General features: G+C 57.2%; 6 protein-coding genes across 6 annotated transcripts; 5 read left to right on the top strand and 1 right to left on the bottom strand.

The window, feature by feature from the left end:
- Positions 1-99: 99 nt before the first annotated feature.
- CGCS363_v009871 (uncharacterized protein) lies at positions 100-813 on the top strand (the record flags this gene model as incomplete). Its single annotated transcript, XM_036641720.1, has 1 exon — positions 100-813. One exon carries the CDS (start codon positions 100-102, stop codon positions 811-813), a length of 714 nt encoding a protein of 237 aa, XP_036493348.1.
- Positions 814-2,638: 1,825 nt separating this feature from the next.
- CGCS363_v009870 (uncharacterized protein) lies at positions 2,639-3,762 on the top strand (the record flags this gene model as incomplete). Its single annotated transcript, XM_036641719.1, has 2 exons — positions 2,639-2,693; positions 2,876-3,762. The coding sequence occupies 2 exons, from the start codon at positions 2,639-2,641 to the stop codon at positions 3,760-3,762; spliced, it is 942 nt and encodes a 313-aa protein (XP_036493347.1).
- A 4,298-nt stretch (positions 3,763-8,060) lies between these two features.
- On the top strand, positions 8,061-11,194 carry CGCS363_v009869 (Uncharacterized protein; the record flags this gene model as incomplete). Its single annotated transcript, XM_036641718.1, has 3 exons — positions 8,061-8,123; positions 8,213-8,764; positions 8,822-11,194. The coding sequence occupies 3 exons, from the start codon at positions 8,061-8,063 to the stop codon at positions 11,192-11,194; spliced, it is 2,988 nt and encodes a 995-aa protein (XP_036492659.1).
- A 937-nt stretch (positions 11,195-12,131) lies between these two features.
- On the top strand, positions 12,132-12,946 carry Dpm1 (Dolichol-phosphate mannosyltransferase subunit 1; the record flags this gene model as incomplete). Its single annotated transcript, XM_036641717.1, has 2 exons — positions 12,132-12,229; positions 12,328-12,946. 2 exons carry the CDS (start codon positions 12,132-12,134, stop codon positions 12,944-12,946), a joined length of 717 nt encoding a protein of 238 aa, XP_036492660.1.
- Positions 12,947-13,126: 180 nt separating this feature from the next.
- Positions 13,127-14,008, bottom strand: fabG-15 (3-oxoacyl-[acyl-carrier-protein] reductase FabG; the record flags this gene model as incomplete). Its single annotated transcript, XM_036641716.1, has 1 exon — positions 13,127-14,008. One exon carries the CDS (start codon positions 14,006-14,008, stop codon positions 13,127-13,129), a length of 882 nt encoding a protein of 293 aa, XP_036492664.1.
- A 523-nt stretch (positions 14,009-14,531) lies between these two features.
- CGCS363_v009866 (uncharacterized protein) lies at positions 14,532-15,532 on the top strand (the record flags this gene model as incomplete). Its single annotated transcript, XM_036641715.1, has 2 exons — positions 14,532-14,701; positions 14,764-15,532. 2 exons carry the CDS (start codon positions 14,532-14,534, stop codon positions 15,530-15,532), a joined length of 939 nt encoding a protein of 312 aa, XP_036492665.1.
- Positions 15,533-15,823: the final 291 nt, after the last annotated feature.

Raw genomic sequence — 15,823 nt, 5'->3', positions numbered from 1 at the left:
GCCCAGCGCCTTTCGGTTCAGCGGCAATGGATATGTGTTGGCTGTTTTGTTCGGAGTGAGTCCATACTTATTTATTCGAGGAATCGTGGAGAACTGATCATGTTCGAAAGGGAGGAGAAGCCAATGGTTATGATCAAGTGTGGAAAAGTTGGCCAGACCCGGACGTTCACCATTCTCAAGCCAATCTTGATCAAGCACTCCAAGTTTTTCGACAAATGCCTTCGAAACCCGTGCAAAGAGTCAGAATCTTTGACCATCGAGTTTCCTGAAGTCCGCCCCAGCATCATGATGCTGTATCTCACCCTTGCCACACGGCAAGCGCTCATCAACCCCAACTCAGAGAACAAGAAACCTCTTGTAGAGCCTAACGACTTCAAGTTGCCGACTGGGATTTCGAGCCATATACAATTTTACCAGCTTTGCGACTACCTCCAGAATCATGAGCTTGCAACGAGTGTTCAGAAGATGATACTTGACTATCTCAATCTTCCAGAAGACCTCGACGACGAAACGGAAGCTCCCGCGATGTTCTCGATTTATGGAAGAAGTTTCGATCTTCTCGAGCCAGGTCACATTGTCCAAGCCAAAATTCGTCGGGCTTTGGTCAAAAGTTTCTGTCTTTTTGTCAACGTATCCATGTACTTCAAGCGCTGCTCGGATATGCAAAACCATCCCGACTTTCTTATGGAGATCAGCAAGCAGTACGTTCTTAATGCCATGTGGAGCAACCCTGCCCAGAGAAGTGCAGCCATGAAGATCAAGACGCAGCGCATGCTCGTCGATGACGAGTCAGAGCCGGAGGCGGAGGATTAGACGATTGAGACAAGAACGAGCAGGGTGAGAATCGACAATAGGTATGAGGGACGCCCATGAGGACGATGGATAGCTGCAAGAACGAGGAATGAAGACGACGGGAACGAGAACAATAGGAAAAGGCATCAAGACCATGAGATAATGACGAGAGATAATGGACTACGAGGACTGAACGCAGACAAATAAAACAAATGGATCTTTAATCGCCAGAACCTTCCGTGAAAGATGAGGTGAAAGTCGCAACCTTTCGTAGGCAATTGAAAAGAACCGAATCAGGAACAGACTCATTGCATCAAAATTAATCTGGCGGTATCATTGATTAGGTTGAGAGATATTCCATTTGAAGGTGAGGCCACCGACAACATCGCCATCGTGGGTGTTGGGTGTTGGGCGTCGGATGCACGCTTCTGCAGCTCAGCAGATCGCAGATGGCGTGCAGGAGCTTGGACGTGGTTCGAAAGCTTTGGTAGTTTTTGATTGGCTTAAATGAGGACGAGTGGAGAATCGCCAATCGAAGCCAGCCATTCGCAAGTGTTTCCCCGCATCGGAGCTGCGACACTCTGCAGCTGGCCCTGCCACTTTCCAATTGCCCTGCCCAGCTCCCGCAGGAAAGAGCACCGGAGGAAGCTCCTCCTTGTACAGTGCCTCTCTGAGGGACGTACACGGTCCTGTCTTCGTTTTGCGCGAGGAGAGGGCGACTGGCTGGACTGGACACCAGATTTGGGAGGCACCGCACCAAGGTTGAGACGGACCTGCTACACCGTTGCCCGCCCGTGTTCAGTGCTCCTGCCACCGACAACAGGGCTCTGTGCCATTGTTACATGAGGTTGCTCGCCTATTTCCCTCAAACTTCGAGGAAACGGCTCACCGGATTGGGCCATCTGCTTAACGTCGTCGAACGGCTTTGGTCGGCATCTCAGCCAAGCAGTGCAGCTGTGCCAGCTCAGGTCTCCCGTCGCGCCACCTCCTAACGCTTCTTGGGATTAACCGGCTCTTAACCGGACCAAGCTTCCGCCCTGCAACAACCAAGATGGCAAGCTGCGTGGAGCTCTCGTCACGTCAGATTGACATGACGGCCCAGCAGCTGAGAGGTCCCTCTCCACCCAGCCTGCCGCGAGGGGAACCTTGCACTGCCGGCCTCTCGCCTGCAACCTCACAGCTTCACTCTCACTGATCGAGGACCGCTCCCTGTTAGATGGCCTGGTCCGCTACTGAGTAATGGTCAGCAGCGCGGAGAAAGAGGAGGGACGGAAGCACTGGATGGGACTGCTTGCTGGACCGAGCGAGCCCAGCTGCACCCGCTGCACTGCACCACCTCACCATTAACGCACAAACAGCCGATGGGAATGGCGTGTCCCGAACGGCGCGCGCCCTTGCCTCGCCCTCGCCCTCGTCCTCGCTCTCCCGCTGCTGATTCGCCCCGTGGAACCCAAGCAAGGCCCCGGGTCCTGCTCCCCAACCCCATGTTTCTGTGCGATGACCTGCTGCCACCGCTGCCGGTGCTCTGCTTTGCATCTGCAGCGCCTTAGCAGGCCCATCTGTTGTTGGGGAGGAGGAGAGCTCCATTGCTCTTGCTCCTGCTCCTGCCTCTGCTCCGACTCCAACCTCACTTCTCCTTCCCTCTTCTCTCCCATCCTCTCCCACACAACTCCCATCTTCGATTTCCAGCTTTCCATCGTCAATCAACATCCCAACATCTCATCCGTACCAAAATAACGCCCTTTTACGCCCAACCGCGGCCATTGAGCACCTTTTCCTCGCCGACTGCGACCACCGTCATCGCGCACTGTGCGCCCATACCAGCAAACCCCCTTACGTCATCGCAATGGATCCCAATCCTGCCCCCGGAGCTGTCCCAGCTGTCGCTGGCGTCGACAAAGGTGAGTGTTTGTCGCCAAATCAAGCCTCATATCACGGTCGCATGCAATCGATAGAGTCCGCCGAATAGCTGCGCTTTGCGCTGGCTCGATGCTACTCTTGCGCCTGCCATGCCGCTCGCCGTCGCTGTACACCCATAATGTCCGAAGACCGATGCGCTGACATTATGCTCCTCGCACCGCAGCCGAGACAAAGCCCAACGGCACAGAGGCAGTTTCTGTGCCGGAGATCGTGGAGAAGTCTGTCGAGGAGAAGCCGGCAGAAGTCAAGCCGGTCGAAGAGAAGCCTGCTGAAGAGAAAAAGGAGGAACCCGCGCCTGTCACAGAAACACCAGCCGTTCCTGCCGAGGAGCCGGCCAAGGTCGCAGAGCCTCCTGCGCTCGCCCCGCCAGCTGATGCTCCGGTCGCAAATGCTTCTGCCGCCGATGCGCCAAAGCCGGCCACTGTCGAGGAGGTTCCCGACAAAGATGGTCCGGCTGCGACGACCGGCGTGGAGGCTCCCAAGGCCATTCCTACAGAGCAGCCAGCGACCGCAGCTCCAGCTCCAGCTGCTACGTCTGCGCCAGCCACCGAGACTGTCAAGGAATCAGTCGAGGAGCCTATCGCGCAAAAGCCCGCTGAGGAACCCGTAGTCGAGGACGAGCCGGCCAAGGAGCCCGTCATCGAGAAGCCTGCTGCCGTTAACGGCGCGGCCTCCAAGGACGTAGAGATGACGGGCGCCCTTAACGAGGCCGAGCCCTCCGGTTCTGGAGAGCGCGAGGCGGCACCGCAGGCCAAGCCCAGTAACAAGCGCAAGGCGGATGATCTCGATGCCGTTGATGCCACCGACGCCGCCAACGGCACCAACGGCGTGGCGGAAGCGAAGCCGGAGCCTGAGGAGAAGCCGGCCGAGAAGAAGGTCAAGACCGGGAAACCCGGCCGGCCTCCGAAGGCCACCAACGGCGCAGCCAAGAAGGAATCCCCGAAGAAGGACAAGGAGTCTCTGGGACACAAGATTTCCGAGAAGGTCAAAAAGGTCCTGCCGCCTGTCGGCCGTACCGCGCGCAAGACTCGCTCGCAGGGCCCCGCCTAACGGCCTTCGATGTTGAATATGTCACTGATTTTATTTCCTATTGTTCTAACTATGGTCCAACAGACCAGTACCACGAGACCATGATGGTCAAGGCCGGGGTTCAGGCCGGTCTGGCGGGTTTGCTCTCTTTGTCCCGCGGGTTTTGGACAGGCAAAAAGGAGGCGCGGGATTATTGTTTTTGCCTTTTCGTTTTTGGTTATCATTTTTTCCTTTGAGTAGGCATTCGATCAAAAGGTGGAGGAGCTTGTACATATGATGATGCTTGCACATGCAGCTTTTCAATCACGAATCAATCCTTTCGATCCTTACCAGTTCCGATGTTCATCCTGACTTTTAGACGACGCAAGGCTTACGAAGATCATTCGCAAAAGGCCTCAACGATTCGTGGCATGGTGAAACAACTGACTAAACGACGCATCCGATTGACCTAGCAAAAGACGTTCGTTTCTCAACATCTGTAGCTACTCGACGGGCGGGATGTGGGATCATCAGCCCCCTACAGAAAAACATGACGTATCTCAGGGCCCTTATCTCGGTCCAGACCGCACGTTCTCCACCAAACTCCGCGTCACCGATGCCGTCGATCGGCTGCGCTGGGCTCTGGGCTGGGAGGGGATTTGCAGAGGTTCAGTCCTAGGGCAGCAAAGCTACGGCTGTCTGTTCCCAAGGCTTTACATAGACAGACATGTGAGCTCGAGACAGCCGCGACATCGGGCGGCGAATTGCGCAGAGATTGAGGCAAGGACTTGAGCTTGCTGGTAGGACAGGGACAGTAGCTCCCTTAGGAATGTGCAGGCCCTGAAGATCTCTTTTGGAGAGTGAAGGTGAGGTGCTCGGCCGCGGTCTCAGGAGCTTGCGAGACGAGACAGTCGCGCGCGAGGCAGGGCTATGGAGAAACACAATGTTTATCCGAGCATGGACGAAACGGCAAAAATGCCGAGAGAAAGTTTTTTTTTTCGTCCTTGAAGTCCTAGATTTGGGATAACGGTCTCAAAAGGGATTAAGTTGTGAAGCGGCGCTAAGTTACTTTGGGCCTGGAAGACGACGGCGGCGGCAGTGGAAGAATTGGGAATGCGCAATTCGTGCTACGAAGAGAGGCCGCTTGGGCTGTGACGTAGGGTCAGGAACGCCGTGGGAAACGGGGCGGCGGCCGGCGTGAAAGCCACAGTGGAAGCACCGAGGAAGGTTTGTTGTCGCTTCGCCTTCGGCTTACCGTCAGGACACCGATTGTGCCCGTTGTGGGTTAAGCGCCGTTTTCTTAGGAGGTTTCCGGGTTTCCGTTTCGCGCGGTGCGCGGGTTCGTAAATGGCCGTGCAACTTGTGCAAGGTAAGGCGTAGGCGCCAAGGGTTGGGTGTATAAAAATTGTTCTGGAAGCTGGGGTGGTGGGCTTGGCGATGGACGGGGGCGGCGGCGGGACGCTTGAGGAAGAAGGCAGAGGCTTGGTTCGGATTTGGAGTTGTTGATGATGATGATGATGATGGGCTGTGTCACGAGACGTGCTACATCCTGCGATGATACGTTGCTATGCTGTGCTGCTCTATCTCTCTGATGCAAGGTACTGAAGTATGCCATGCGTTGCATGCAGGGCTCTTTTCACTTTGAGTAAGGTACTAGAGGAAGAAGGAACGATGCTTATTTCTGGGAGGCCAGGGAGTGGTTGAAAGAACAGAACAAACCGGAAAAGAGAGGTCTGAGCCACTGCGTGGAGGGACGGCGTGGCTGTGTTTTCTTTTAAGCGATGGAGGTTTTCCGACGGAGGGTTTTTGTTACTTGGGAAGAGAGAGGGTCCTTATTGCTGTTGTTAAGATGGCAGGGAAGTTGAGAGGTTTGTAAGACTGAGAGAGGATTGGAGATAAGATGACTGGCGGTGGCATTGGCATTGGCTTCAATCCCGTCATCAGCGACCGAGTCCAATGGATGGAAACCAACTTCAACTCGTCCCCGCAAAGGGGTTCTCGGTTGCTGGGTGCCAATGGGCCCCCAAGGAGTCCCCCTCAATGCCGCCCGCCCTGTCCCGGGGGATCTTGCTTGACACTGGAACTGCAAGCGCGACTTTTTTGTGTCTTTTGCTGGGTCCTTCCATGGGGTTCACCCCTATTTTGCTCTACATGACACGGGGGACGCGGGATGTGTTTTCTTCCATGAGATGATGATTAGGAAGAAACGGTAACGCTGGGTTTTTTTTGCGTGATGCAGGTTCGGGGACGGGAGGATTTTTGACGTGATGCACACTCGCTGCATGTCACGTTTTTTTTGTGTTGGTCGATGCGTGTGTGGAATGATGGGCGTTGCGAATTGGCGGCTTCTTCTCAGATTCCGCGGTCTTGGCATGGGACACGCGAGCATCCTTCTCTCTTTTGGGCCGGGGGCTGGAATCTTCAAATGTGCAGATCTGATTTGTGTCTGATGCTGGGAAGAGCTGCATCGATTCGTATTGATGCTGCAGTATTTCTCGCATTAAACCAGCGCGTACAGAGTCCTGCGTGACTGTATCAAGTATAACCCGTCTTACAAGAGAACAAAAAGGACGGAAAGGATTCTGGGGGCCTCCATCTCGCCTCGTATTCAGCAGAAGCCTTTGCAGAGAGAGATGTGCAGGTGGTCTTGGAAGTGGTCAAGTGTGAAGTGTCTGTGTGGGGCCGGCCTTCTTTTGGGGGGAACGGCGTGGAATGCAGCAAAAAATGTGTTTGCAAAAATAGACACAGCCACTGGACGGGTTTGCGGTTTTGCAGGCGGCCCTGCCGATGCGTGGCCAGTGGTTCTTAGCGGCCCACGCTGCTACGCGGCGGTCTTGCTCTCTCCTCCAGTGTTCTGTGAGCTGTTCCTCTTCCCCGAGACTTTGGCCACTGGCCAGAGCCAGCCGGTGCCGGTTCTCTGCGGGGCCCCTTGCCTTCTTCGCTTGGGATGGCAGCTGGGCTTGGGCCAATGAGAATGACGACAGAGCAGGGTCTCCTGGTGCGCGTCCGTCAATGGGAAGCCTCCGTTTTGGAAGAGACGATACGTATCCGTTTGTGTCACTGCATTGCTTTGGCAGGACTTCCATCAGGACTGGGACGAGGTAAGCAGCTTATTGTGCGGGCTGTTCCTGCAGCTGCTGACTCTGAGACCTGCATTTCTGGATACAGGATGAGTAAAATGGATGGGCGAAAGCTTTGAAAGAATTATTCTTGGACTTCTGGGTGATTCCCAGTCCGAGATATCATCATTCCATCAGTCCAAGCCTTCACAGAAAAAACCGAGGTCAGCAGCAGACGGGCGAGCAGCCACCACCGCCAGAAGGAGCAGTGAGTGACATGACCACCGGGCGCTCGGTACGTAGCTTTCGTCCGTCTTGATGGTGGGCCGGGACGGTGGAGCCCACGCCTCGAGACCCCCCGGTAGCGCAGAATTGCAGGGACCTGAGGCGCGCCAATCCCCTAAACTGGGTTTATTCGATTTTTTTTTCTATCCGTAGCTTTTTTTTTTTATTGTTGTTTTTTTGCCGGGTCGTTGTGCTTGTGCAGCGCTACCACTGGCTAGCGGTACCTAGCAGCAGCGGCAGCTCCAAGCCATGTCCCGGGTATCGGCGCACCCAGCAGTCCATCAGTCGTGTGTGCAGCGTGCAGGTCCAGTGCTGGACGGGACGGATGGCAGAAAGAAAAGACTGGGATGGCCCAGAGTGACATACGCAATCCTGTGATCTAGTCCTGGCCTCCCGCTCAACAAACTTCGTCGTCCTCCTCCAATCCCTACATCCCTCCTCTCCTCCTTATCCTCCTAAGGTCCCCTACCTCGCCTCACACTCGCTTGACATCAATTTTCCGTCCATCTTTCCTCCTCTCCCCTCCGCCTCCACGCCCGCCCGTGATCCCTTCCGACCTCCCGACAGTCGTTTTCTCCTCACAACCGCCGATCCACTAATCGAGACTGTAACTGCGCGGGCCCTCCCCCCGACGATCGACTCAGTCTTCCCCCCCGTGTCTCTCGCTGCCGCATTCCGCCTTGTCATTTCGGAACCCCCTCCTCTTTGATCCCGCCGATAGGAGACCTTTGTGTGCTTGGTATCACCACGCGAAAGAGCAGGGAAACGACGAATCGCCCCCTATTTGCGATTTCTAGATAATCCGAGCTTGTGACGCGCCTCCCCCATCCCGCACGATACGAACCGATCGATATCTTCCTCAAACGGTTACCCAAGAAATCACTTGACCTCGTGCCAAGATAATATCGCCGACGAGGGTCGTTGACGCCTCTTCCGCCGAAAACATCTAGAGAACTTCCCTCATCCCCCTCGCCCCAAGGGGGCTCGACAGTCAAGATGAGCAACGACGATGCGGGCAAGAAGATCTTGGACCTGCTGGCCGACCCCTTCAGCAAACAGGTTAGAGAGCACACCCTCCGCGGCTCCAAACGAGGCAGAGGACCTGCGTAAGGTATCCCGGGAGAAAAGCTGACGCTCACACTCTACAGTTGCAAAGTACCGCCATCTGGTCCGCCTTGGGCACATCGCTCGGCGTCACAGTCGGCATCGCCGTCACATTCTCCTTCCTAAGACCGTACAACCAGTCCGTCTACGCCCCGAAGCTCAAGCACGCCGACGAGAAGCACGCGCCCCCGCCCATCGGCAAGAAGATCTGGTCATGGATTCCGCCATTATGGAACACAGGCGAGGCGGAGCTCGTCCACCACGTCGGCATGGACGCCACGGTCTTTCTGCGCTTCGTCCGCATGTGCATCTTCATCTTTGCCAGCATCTCCGTCTTTTGCATCGCCATCCTCATCCCCGTCTACCTGAACAACGCGGACAAGCAGGCCCTCGCGAATAGGGATTGGATCGAGGTCATTACGCCGTTGGCGGTCTGGGGCGAGAGCGCGTACTGGGCACAGGTCGCCGTGGCCTATCTGATTACGTTTACTGTGATGGGCTTTCTGTGGTGGAACTACCGCAAGGTCATGCTGCTGCGTCGCAACTACTTCCAGAGCGAGGAGTACCAGAACAGCCTGCACGCGCGCACGTTGATGGTGAGTGGGGATGAAATTGAGGACCCCAGCAAGCTTGAGTAGCTCACAGTTTTCTAGATGTACGATATCCCCAAGGACCGATGCTCTGACGAGGGCATCGCGCGAATCGTCGACGAGGTCGTACCCGACTCCTCCTTTGCCCGAACCGCCATTGCTCGCAACGTCAAGGACCTCCCGAACCTCATTGAGCAGCACGACCACACCGTCCGCAAGCTAGAGTCCGTGTTGGCAAAGTACCTCAAGAAACCGGACCAGCTTCCTGCTGGACGCCCGATGTGCAAGCCGTCAAAGAAGGACCCGTCTTTCTCCACGTATCCGAAGGGCCAAAAGGTCGACGCCATCGAGTACCTGACGCAACGTATCAAGGAGCTGGAGACCGAGATCAAGGAAGTCCGTGCCAGCGTCGACAAGCGCAGCACCATGCCCTACGGCTTCGCCAGTTACTCGGACATCGCAGAGGCGCACAACATTGCCTACGCCACCCGCAAGAAGCACCCCCGCGGCACCAAGATCAGCCTGGCGCCGAGGCCGAACGACGTCATCTGGGACAACCTGCCCTTGAGCGCCGCGAACAGGAGATGGAGACGCTTCATCAACAACGTGTGGATTGCGGTGCTGACCGTCGTCTGGATCGTGCCCAACGCTATGATTGCCATCTTTCTGATCAACTTCCAGAACCTGGGAAGCGTTTGGCCCGCCTTCAAGACCGAGCTTGCTACTAACCCGACATTCTGGGCTATCGTCCAGGGTATTGCGTCTCCTGCCATCATGTCGCTCGTCTATCTCGTGCTTCCAATGATTTTCCGCCAGCTGTCCATGAAGGCCGGAGACCAGACCAAGACTGGTCGCGAGAGGCACGTTCTGGCCAAGCTGTACGCTTTCTTCGTCTTTAACAACTTGATCGTCTTTTCTCTGTTCGGCACCATCTGGCAGCTCGTCGCTGCCGTGGTCAAGGAGACAAGTGACAACCAGGACGCCTGGAAGGCGATCATCGATCAAGACATTGCGGCCGCCGTTTTTGCTGCCCTGTGCCAAGTCAGCCCCTACTGGGTGACCTGGCTTCTCCAGCGCCAATTGGGTGCCGCTATCGACCTGGCCCAACTGTGGAAGCTCGTGTACAGCTTCTTCGTGCGCAAGTTCTCGAGCCCGACCCCCCGCGAGTTGATCGAGTTGACCGCTCCCCCGACCTTCGAGTACGCTTCTTACTACAACTACTTCCTTTACTACGCAACGATTGCGCTCGCCTTCTCGGGCATCCAGCCTCTGGTTCTCCCGGCTGCCACGCTGTACTACGCCATCGACTACTGGCTGAAGAAGTACCTGCTCCTCTACACCTTCGTCACCAAGACCGAGTCTGGCGGCATGTTCTGGCGTGTGCTCTTCAACCGTTTCCTCTTCGCCGTCTTCGTGTCGCACTGCACCTTCTTCCTCGGCGCCTGGGCTCGATCCGACTGGGCTTATCACAGCGTCGCCATCGCCATCATTCCGCTGCCGATCATCCTCATCATCTTCAAGATCGTCTGTGCCCGCATGTTCGACAACAAGATCCACTACTACTCCACGACCAACGTGCGCAAGCACCCCGAGGCCGGTGTCCAGAAGGAGCAGCGTCTGCGTAGTGAGCGATTGGCGTCGCGCTTCGGACACCCGGCCTTGTACAAGCCTCTCATCACGCCCATGGTGCACGCCAAGGCGCAGGCTATCTTGCCTGCTGTCTACAAGGGCCGTTTGACGGACGGAAGAGAGGCCGGTCCTGGCGATATTTACAGTGTCTCTGGATACTCTGATGCATACGTGTTGGACCCGATGAGCAAGGGCCGCCCAGGAAAGTCAGCCGGTGGCGTTCCTGGCTTCGAGTTCGTTTCTGAATCTCACATGGATTTCGAGTACTACAAGAACAGGGCCGAGTTTGCGGAGGAGCATGGACAAGGCGACATCTTTGGACGCAATCCCGACATCATCCGCCCCGGCACCCCTGGCTCGATGACCGAATACGGATCCGACAACGGCTCGCGTCCCGGAACGCCTACCGGGCGTCCTCTGCAGGGCGGAATGACCGGCAATCCCGCCAATGGCGGCTTCCAAGCATTTACCCCGCCATCAGGCTACCAGTCGCCCAACACTGGCCGGATGTCTCCTACCGGCGGACTCCCGACACCGCAGGCGGCCTTTGCCCAGCAATCAACATACGGCGACCGGTCGCGTAGTCCCCTGTACAACATGGACAACGGCAGCGACTCGGCGCTCGTGCGCAACGCTGCGGGGATGCCCATGGCTCAGCCCTCGGGCCCGACTGTAGGTGCTCTGGGCGGCGGACCGAGGGGATACAGCGGGCTCCGCCAGGACGACGCCGAGACGCCTGAGCAGGACCCGTCATCCTACGACTACTTCCGCGGATCAAGGCGGCGCAACGACAACAACGGGTGGTAAACTCGCACGATGAAGAATTAATGGGTTTTCTCTATGTGTGTTTGTTTTGTGAGCGAAATAATTTAGAGCAAAGGGTCGCCTCGCGGTCCGGGACCTGGTCTCCAACGAGAGGGCATTGCATTCGGCGTTGAAACTGTGTGAATGAAGGTCAACAACCTCTGGAGAAGAAGGTTGGGCCTTGGAAATGAATAGTGGGAAAGGGCTTTGGAGATGATGGCCGGGTTTGCTTGTCGACCCGGCCGTGTGTTTCGCGTTCATTGAAAAAATCATAATGACCAAAGATACGAGATATAGACTGAAACTGCATGGGGCTTGCGGTGCTTCCAGGTCCTTGGCGACGGTGCTGGGGATTTAGATTATAGGTTTAATGAGAATCTTGACCACCATCTTCACTACGATTTGAGCTGCATGCAAGTTGGTGGTGTCTGGAGCTATCGATTGAGGCTTGTCATACTGAGGAATAAGCCACAGCGTCCCAAGTAAGCTAAGGAAAAATTCATTGAGCGCTGAATCCAGGTCAGATCATGCAAATGCTCGATCTTCTCTTGCACAGAAACACAACTTACAAAGGCTGCCATCATTGGAAGAAAGCTCTACGAACACATCACAATCGTAAGCCAATTGATCGCCGCAGACGTCGTCGTCACAGCTCCAACGTCCCGCCCTGCATCTCCACCACCACCCCCTTGGATTCAGGGGCTGGACCGGCTTAGTCATCCGAACCACTCAAGGTTGGCATTCCACCAACGCCAAAGGACAGCATCGCTGGAAAGCTCCCTCCTGACGCCTCCCGAAAACTACCACCACCACCACACCGCGCCAGCCAACTTGACCACGCTCCTTTCTCCTCGCGCCTTCGATCCGACGCGGCTTTTGCTTCTCCTGTGCCCGTGGGCTTTTTTTTTGCATCCCGAGTCTCCCTCCCGATACCGCAAAAATGGCGGCCAACAAGTACTCCGTCATCCTCCCGACCTACAACGAGCGTCACAACCTGCCCATCGTCGCTTGGTTGTTGAACCGCACCTTCACCGAGCAGTAAGCAGCGAACCCTCTCTTCCATCCCCGAGATTGAGTACTGTCGAATCCAAACGAAGAAAGACAACGCCCGCTAACCATCAACCCCCGCAAAACAGCAAGCTCGACTGGGAACTCATCATCGTCGACGACGGCTCCCCCGACGGCACCCAGACCGTCGCCGAGCAGCTCGTCAAGGCCTACGCCCCGCACGTCGTCCTCAAGACCCGCTCCGGCAAGCTCGGCCTCGGCACGGCCTACGTGCACGGCCTGCAGTTCGCGACGGGCAACTTCGTCATCATCATGGACGCCGACTTCTCGCACCACCCCAAGTTCATCCCGCAGATGGTCGCGCGCCAGAAGGAGGGCAACTACGACATCGTCACGGGCACGCGCTACGCCGGGGATGGCGGCGTCTACGGCTGGGACCTGAAGCGCAAGTTCGTCTCGCGCGGGGCGAACCTGTTTGCCGACACGGTGCTGCGCCCTGGAGTCAGCGATTTGACCGGCAGCTTTAGGCTGTATAAGAGAGCGGTGCTGGAGAAGGTGATTGGCAGCACGGAGAGCAAGGGGTACACGTTCCAGATGGAGATGATGGTGCGCGCCAAGGCGATGGGGTGCTCGGTGGCAGAGGTGCCGATTACGTTTGTCGACCGGATTTACGGCGACAGCAAGTTGGGCGGTGATGAGATTGTGGAGTACGCGAAGGGTGTGCTCTCGCTTTGGCTCAAGGTTTGAGGCGGGAGGAAGAAGAAAGGGGGAGAATATGATACCGAGGTGTTTTGATGTGTGCGGATATTTGGAACGCATGCCATGGGCGTTGGGGGGAACGGGAAATCACAGAAGAGTACCGATACCTAATTATTTGCAGGACGATGGAAAAATTACACAGTTTTGTTCAGTCTGCTTATTCGTGCTTCACATGTTGCGTCCGCCGGTCACCATGATGGTCTGCCCCGTCACATAACTAAAGAGCGGACTCGCCACAGCCAACACCGCGGACGCAGCCTCTGTCGGCGAGCCGGGCCTGCGCAGCGGGATATCCGCGTGAGCCTGCTGCTCCCCGCCAGCCGCCGCCGCCTTCTGCGCCTGCGGGATGCCCAGCGCAATCTTCTCACCCCCCGGCCCGACGATGAACGCGCCCTTCTCCTTGGCGTCCGTCAGCCGCGTCTTGATGTGCCCGAACGCAACGGTATTGCTGCGCACGCCGAACGCAGGGCCCCACTCCTTCGCGATCGTCTTGGTCAGCCCCGTCACGCCGGCCTTGGCCATGGCGTAGTTGGCCTGGCCGGCGTTGCCGTGCACGCCCGAGGTCGAGCTGATGTTGACGACGCAGCGGTTCTCGCCATCTTTCACGCGGAAGTACGGCGCGGCGGCCCTGACTAAACGGAAGGGCGCGGTCGAGTGCAGCGCGAGGATGGTGTCCCACTGCGCGTCGGACATTTTGTGGATGACGCCGTCCCAGGTGTAACCCGCGTTGTTGACGATGTGGTGGATCTTGCCGTTGCCGAAGGAGGCGGCCTGGGAGACGAGGGTGGCGATGTAGTCGGCGGAGAGCATGTCGCCCGGCACGGCGAGGGCGCGGCCGCCGCCGTGGGTGGTGTTGATGGCGTCGGCGACGGAGCGGGCTTTGGCGCCGTCGATGTCGGAGATGATTACTTTGGCGCCCTCGTTGGCGAAAAGGCGGGCTGTTTCGGCGCCGATGCCTTGCCCTGAGCCGGTGATGATGGCGACCTGGCCGGCGAGGAGGCCTTTGGCGTAGTTTAGGTGGGAGGCGATTTGGGAGATGCGGTCTGTCATTTTGGCGTTGGTTTCCTGGGGTTTGTGGTTTGAGAGGGGGGTTTGGTGGTGGTGAAAGGCTTGGTGTTGTATATGAAGATGAGCTCACACAGCGTTGCAGTTGGAGCTCTGAGTTGAAAGCTCACCCTGGCCTGCCGAGGTTCCCCGCGGCTTCACCCTCCCGCCCCCGGGAGGAGGGTGCGGTGGTGGGGAGGGGTGTCGGCATTGGGTAACCAGATCGCCGGGCCTAGGCTCGAGGGTGTGAATGCTTCATATCATGTCGATGGATGGCGGGCGAAGCTTTGACAAACTTCCTCAGAGTTGAACAATTGTGATCGCTTCCACCCAAAGTGGGAAAGAGTACCCCGGATTTCGTGAATTGACTCGGAAGCTGCTCTGGCCCGCTCTTGGCAGCCATCGGCGATTAGATAAGATAAGCAGGTGGGATGGTACCTCTCGTCTCTTGTTTTGACGACATGTCACTCCCTGCAGCCAGATACACCCCGCCATCCCGGCACAGCAACCCCCTCTGAACGCAACCAAGATGTCGAACCGCGGCGGACGAGGTGCACGAGGCGGCCGGGGCTTCAGCAGAGGGCCCGCAGGCGGTGCCGGACGCGGCAATCGCGCACCTTCAGGGCCTTGGGGGAGGTTGAAGCCCGTCGACCTGGATCCGCTTGACAGCATCGGGTTGCCGTCTAAGGGTGACACCCGGTACGTCTGCCACTTTCCTCGCCAGAACTCCAATGGCTTGCTGACAGAATGCAATGCAACAGACTGCTCGACTTCAAGACCCAGGAACGGTACTACACCAAGATCGTTGAGCGGTACATGACATTCTGCTCCGACGCAGGCGAGCGCGACGAGCTCCTCCGCCGCTTCGCCTCCCTCGACATCAAAGACACCATCTCCCCGCCCTCGCCGCGGCTCCTCCCGCCCGACGACCCCGCCAACACGAAAGCCCTCTCCGACGTGATGATGGCGCTGCGCAAGCTGCGCGAGGGCATCGTCGCCTCCAAGCGCATCGACGAGTTCGCCATCCAGGCATACCTCTTCAACATCCGCCTGTCCGTGCTCGTCAAGCACCCGGAGTCGTACCACCCCGCCATCCTGCACGTCCTGCGCGTCATCCACCCCGCGCAGAACCTCACCAGCGTCGAGCTGCAGGAGGTGCTCGGCTACCTCGTGCTCGACGCCGCGTGCCGGCGGGGAGACCTCGCGGAGGCGTACTCGATACGGCAGCGGTACAGGCTGAAGGACGCCAAGGTGGACGCGGTGTTGGCGGCGCTGGCGCATGATAACTTTGTGGCGTTCCGCAGGGTGCAGAGGAGCGTGGACGGGCACAGGGCGAAGCTATTGGAGTTTGCGGACGGGGAGATGCGGACGCATGTGTTGAAGTGCTTTGGGAGGACGTATTTGGGAGTCGATTTGGAGTGGTTGGAGAGGTGTGCGGGCGAGAAGTGGGATGTGTTGACGGGCCAGCGCGAGGTTGGGTGGGAGCTCGACGGGAAGAGGGTCGTTATTCGAAAGGTTAGGGCGAAGTGAGGCTTATGGTGCATTTGATACCCCCAATGAATTCAACAGCGTTTGTCTAGGCTAGAGGGCCGCGTGAGTGTTTTTCTGGTCTTTATTTTATCTGTCTCTCTTGAATCCTGGGCGTGATTGATCTACTTTACAAGATGTGCTTCCCATAGCCGCATTCAGGCCAGTGTGAAGGTCCCTCCAAGCTCATCATCCAAAGCCATCTTTCTCCCCTTCTCTCTAGATCGCCGTCGATCTGTCTTTGGAGTACACGCGCGTTTTATCCTTCGTTGCCATTGTCCGTTTTGTTGTCCG

Source organism: Colletotrichum siamense (genome assembly GCF_013390195.1).
Source record: "Colletotrichum siamense strain Cg363 chromosome Unknown KSG_Cg363_contig06, whole genome shotgun sequence".
Classification (NCBI taxonomy): Eukaryota; Fungi; Ascomycota; class Sordariomycetes; order Glomerellales; family Glomerellaceae; genus Colletotrichum; species Colletotrichum siamense.
This window is presented reverse-complemented; position numbering and strand designations above follow the sequence as displayed.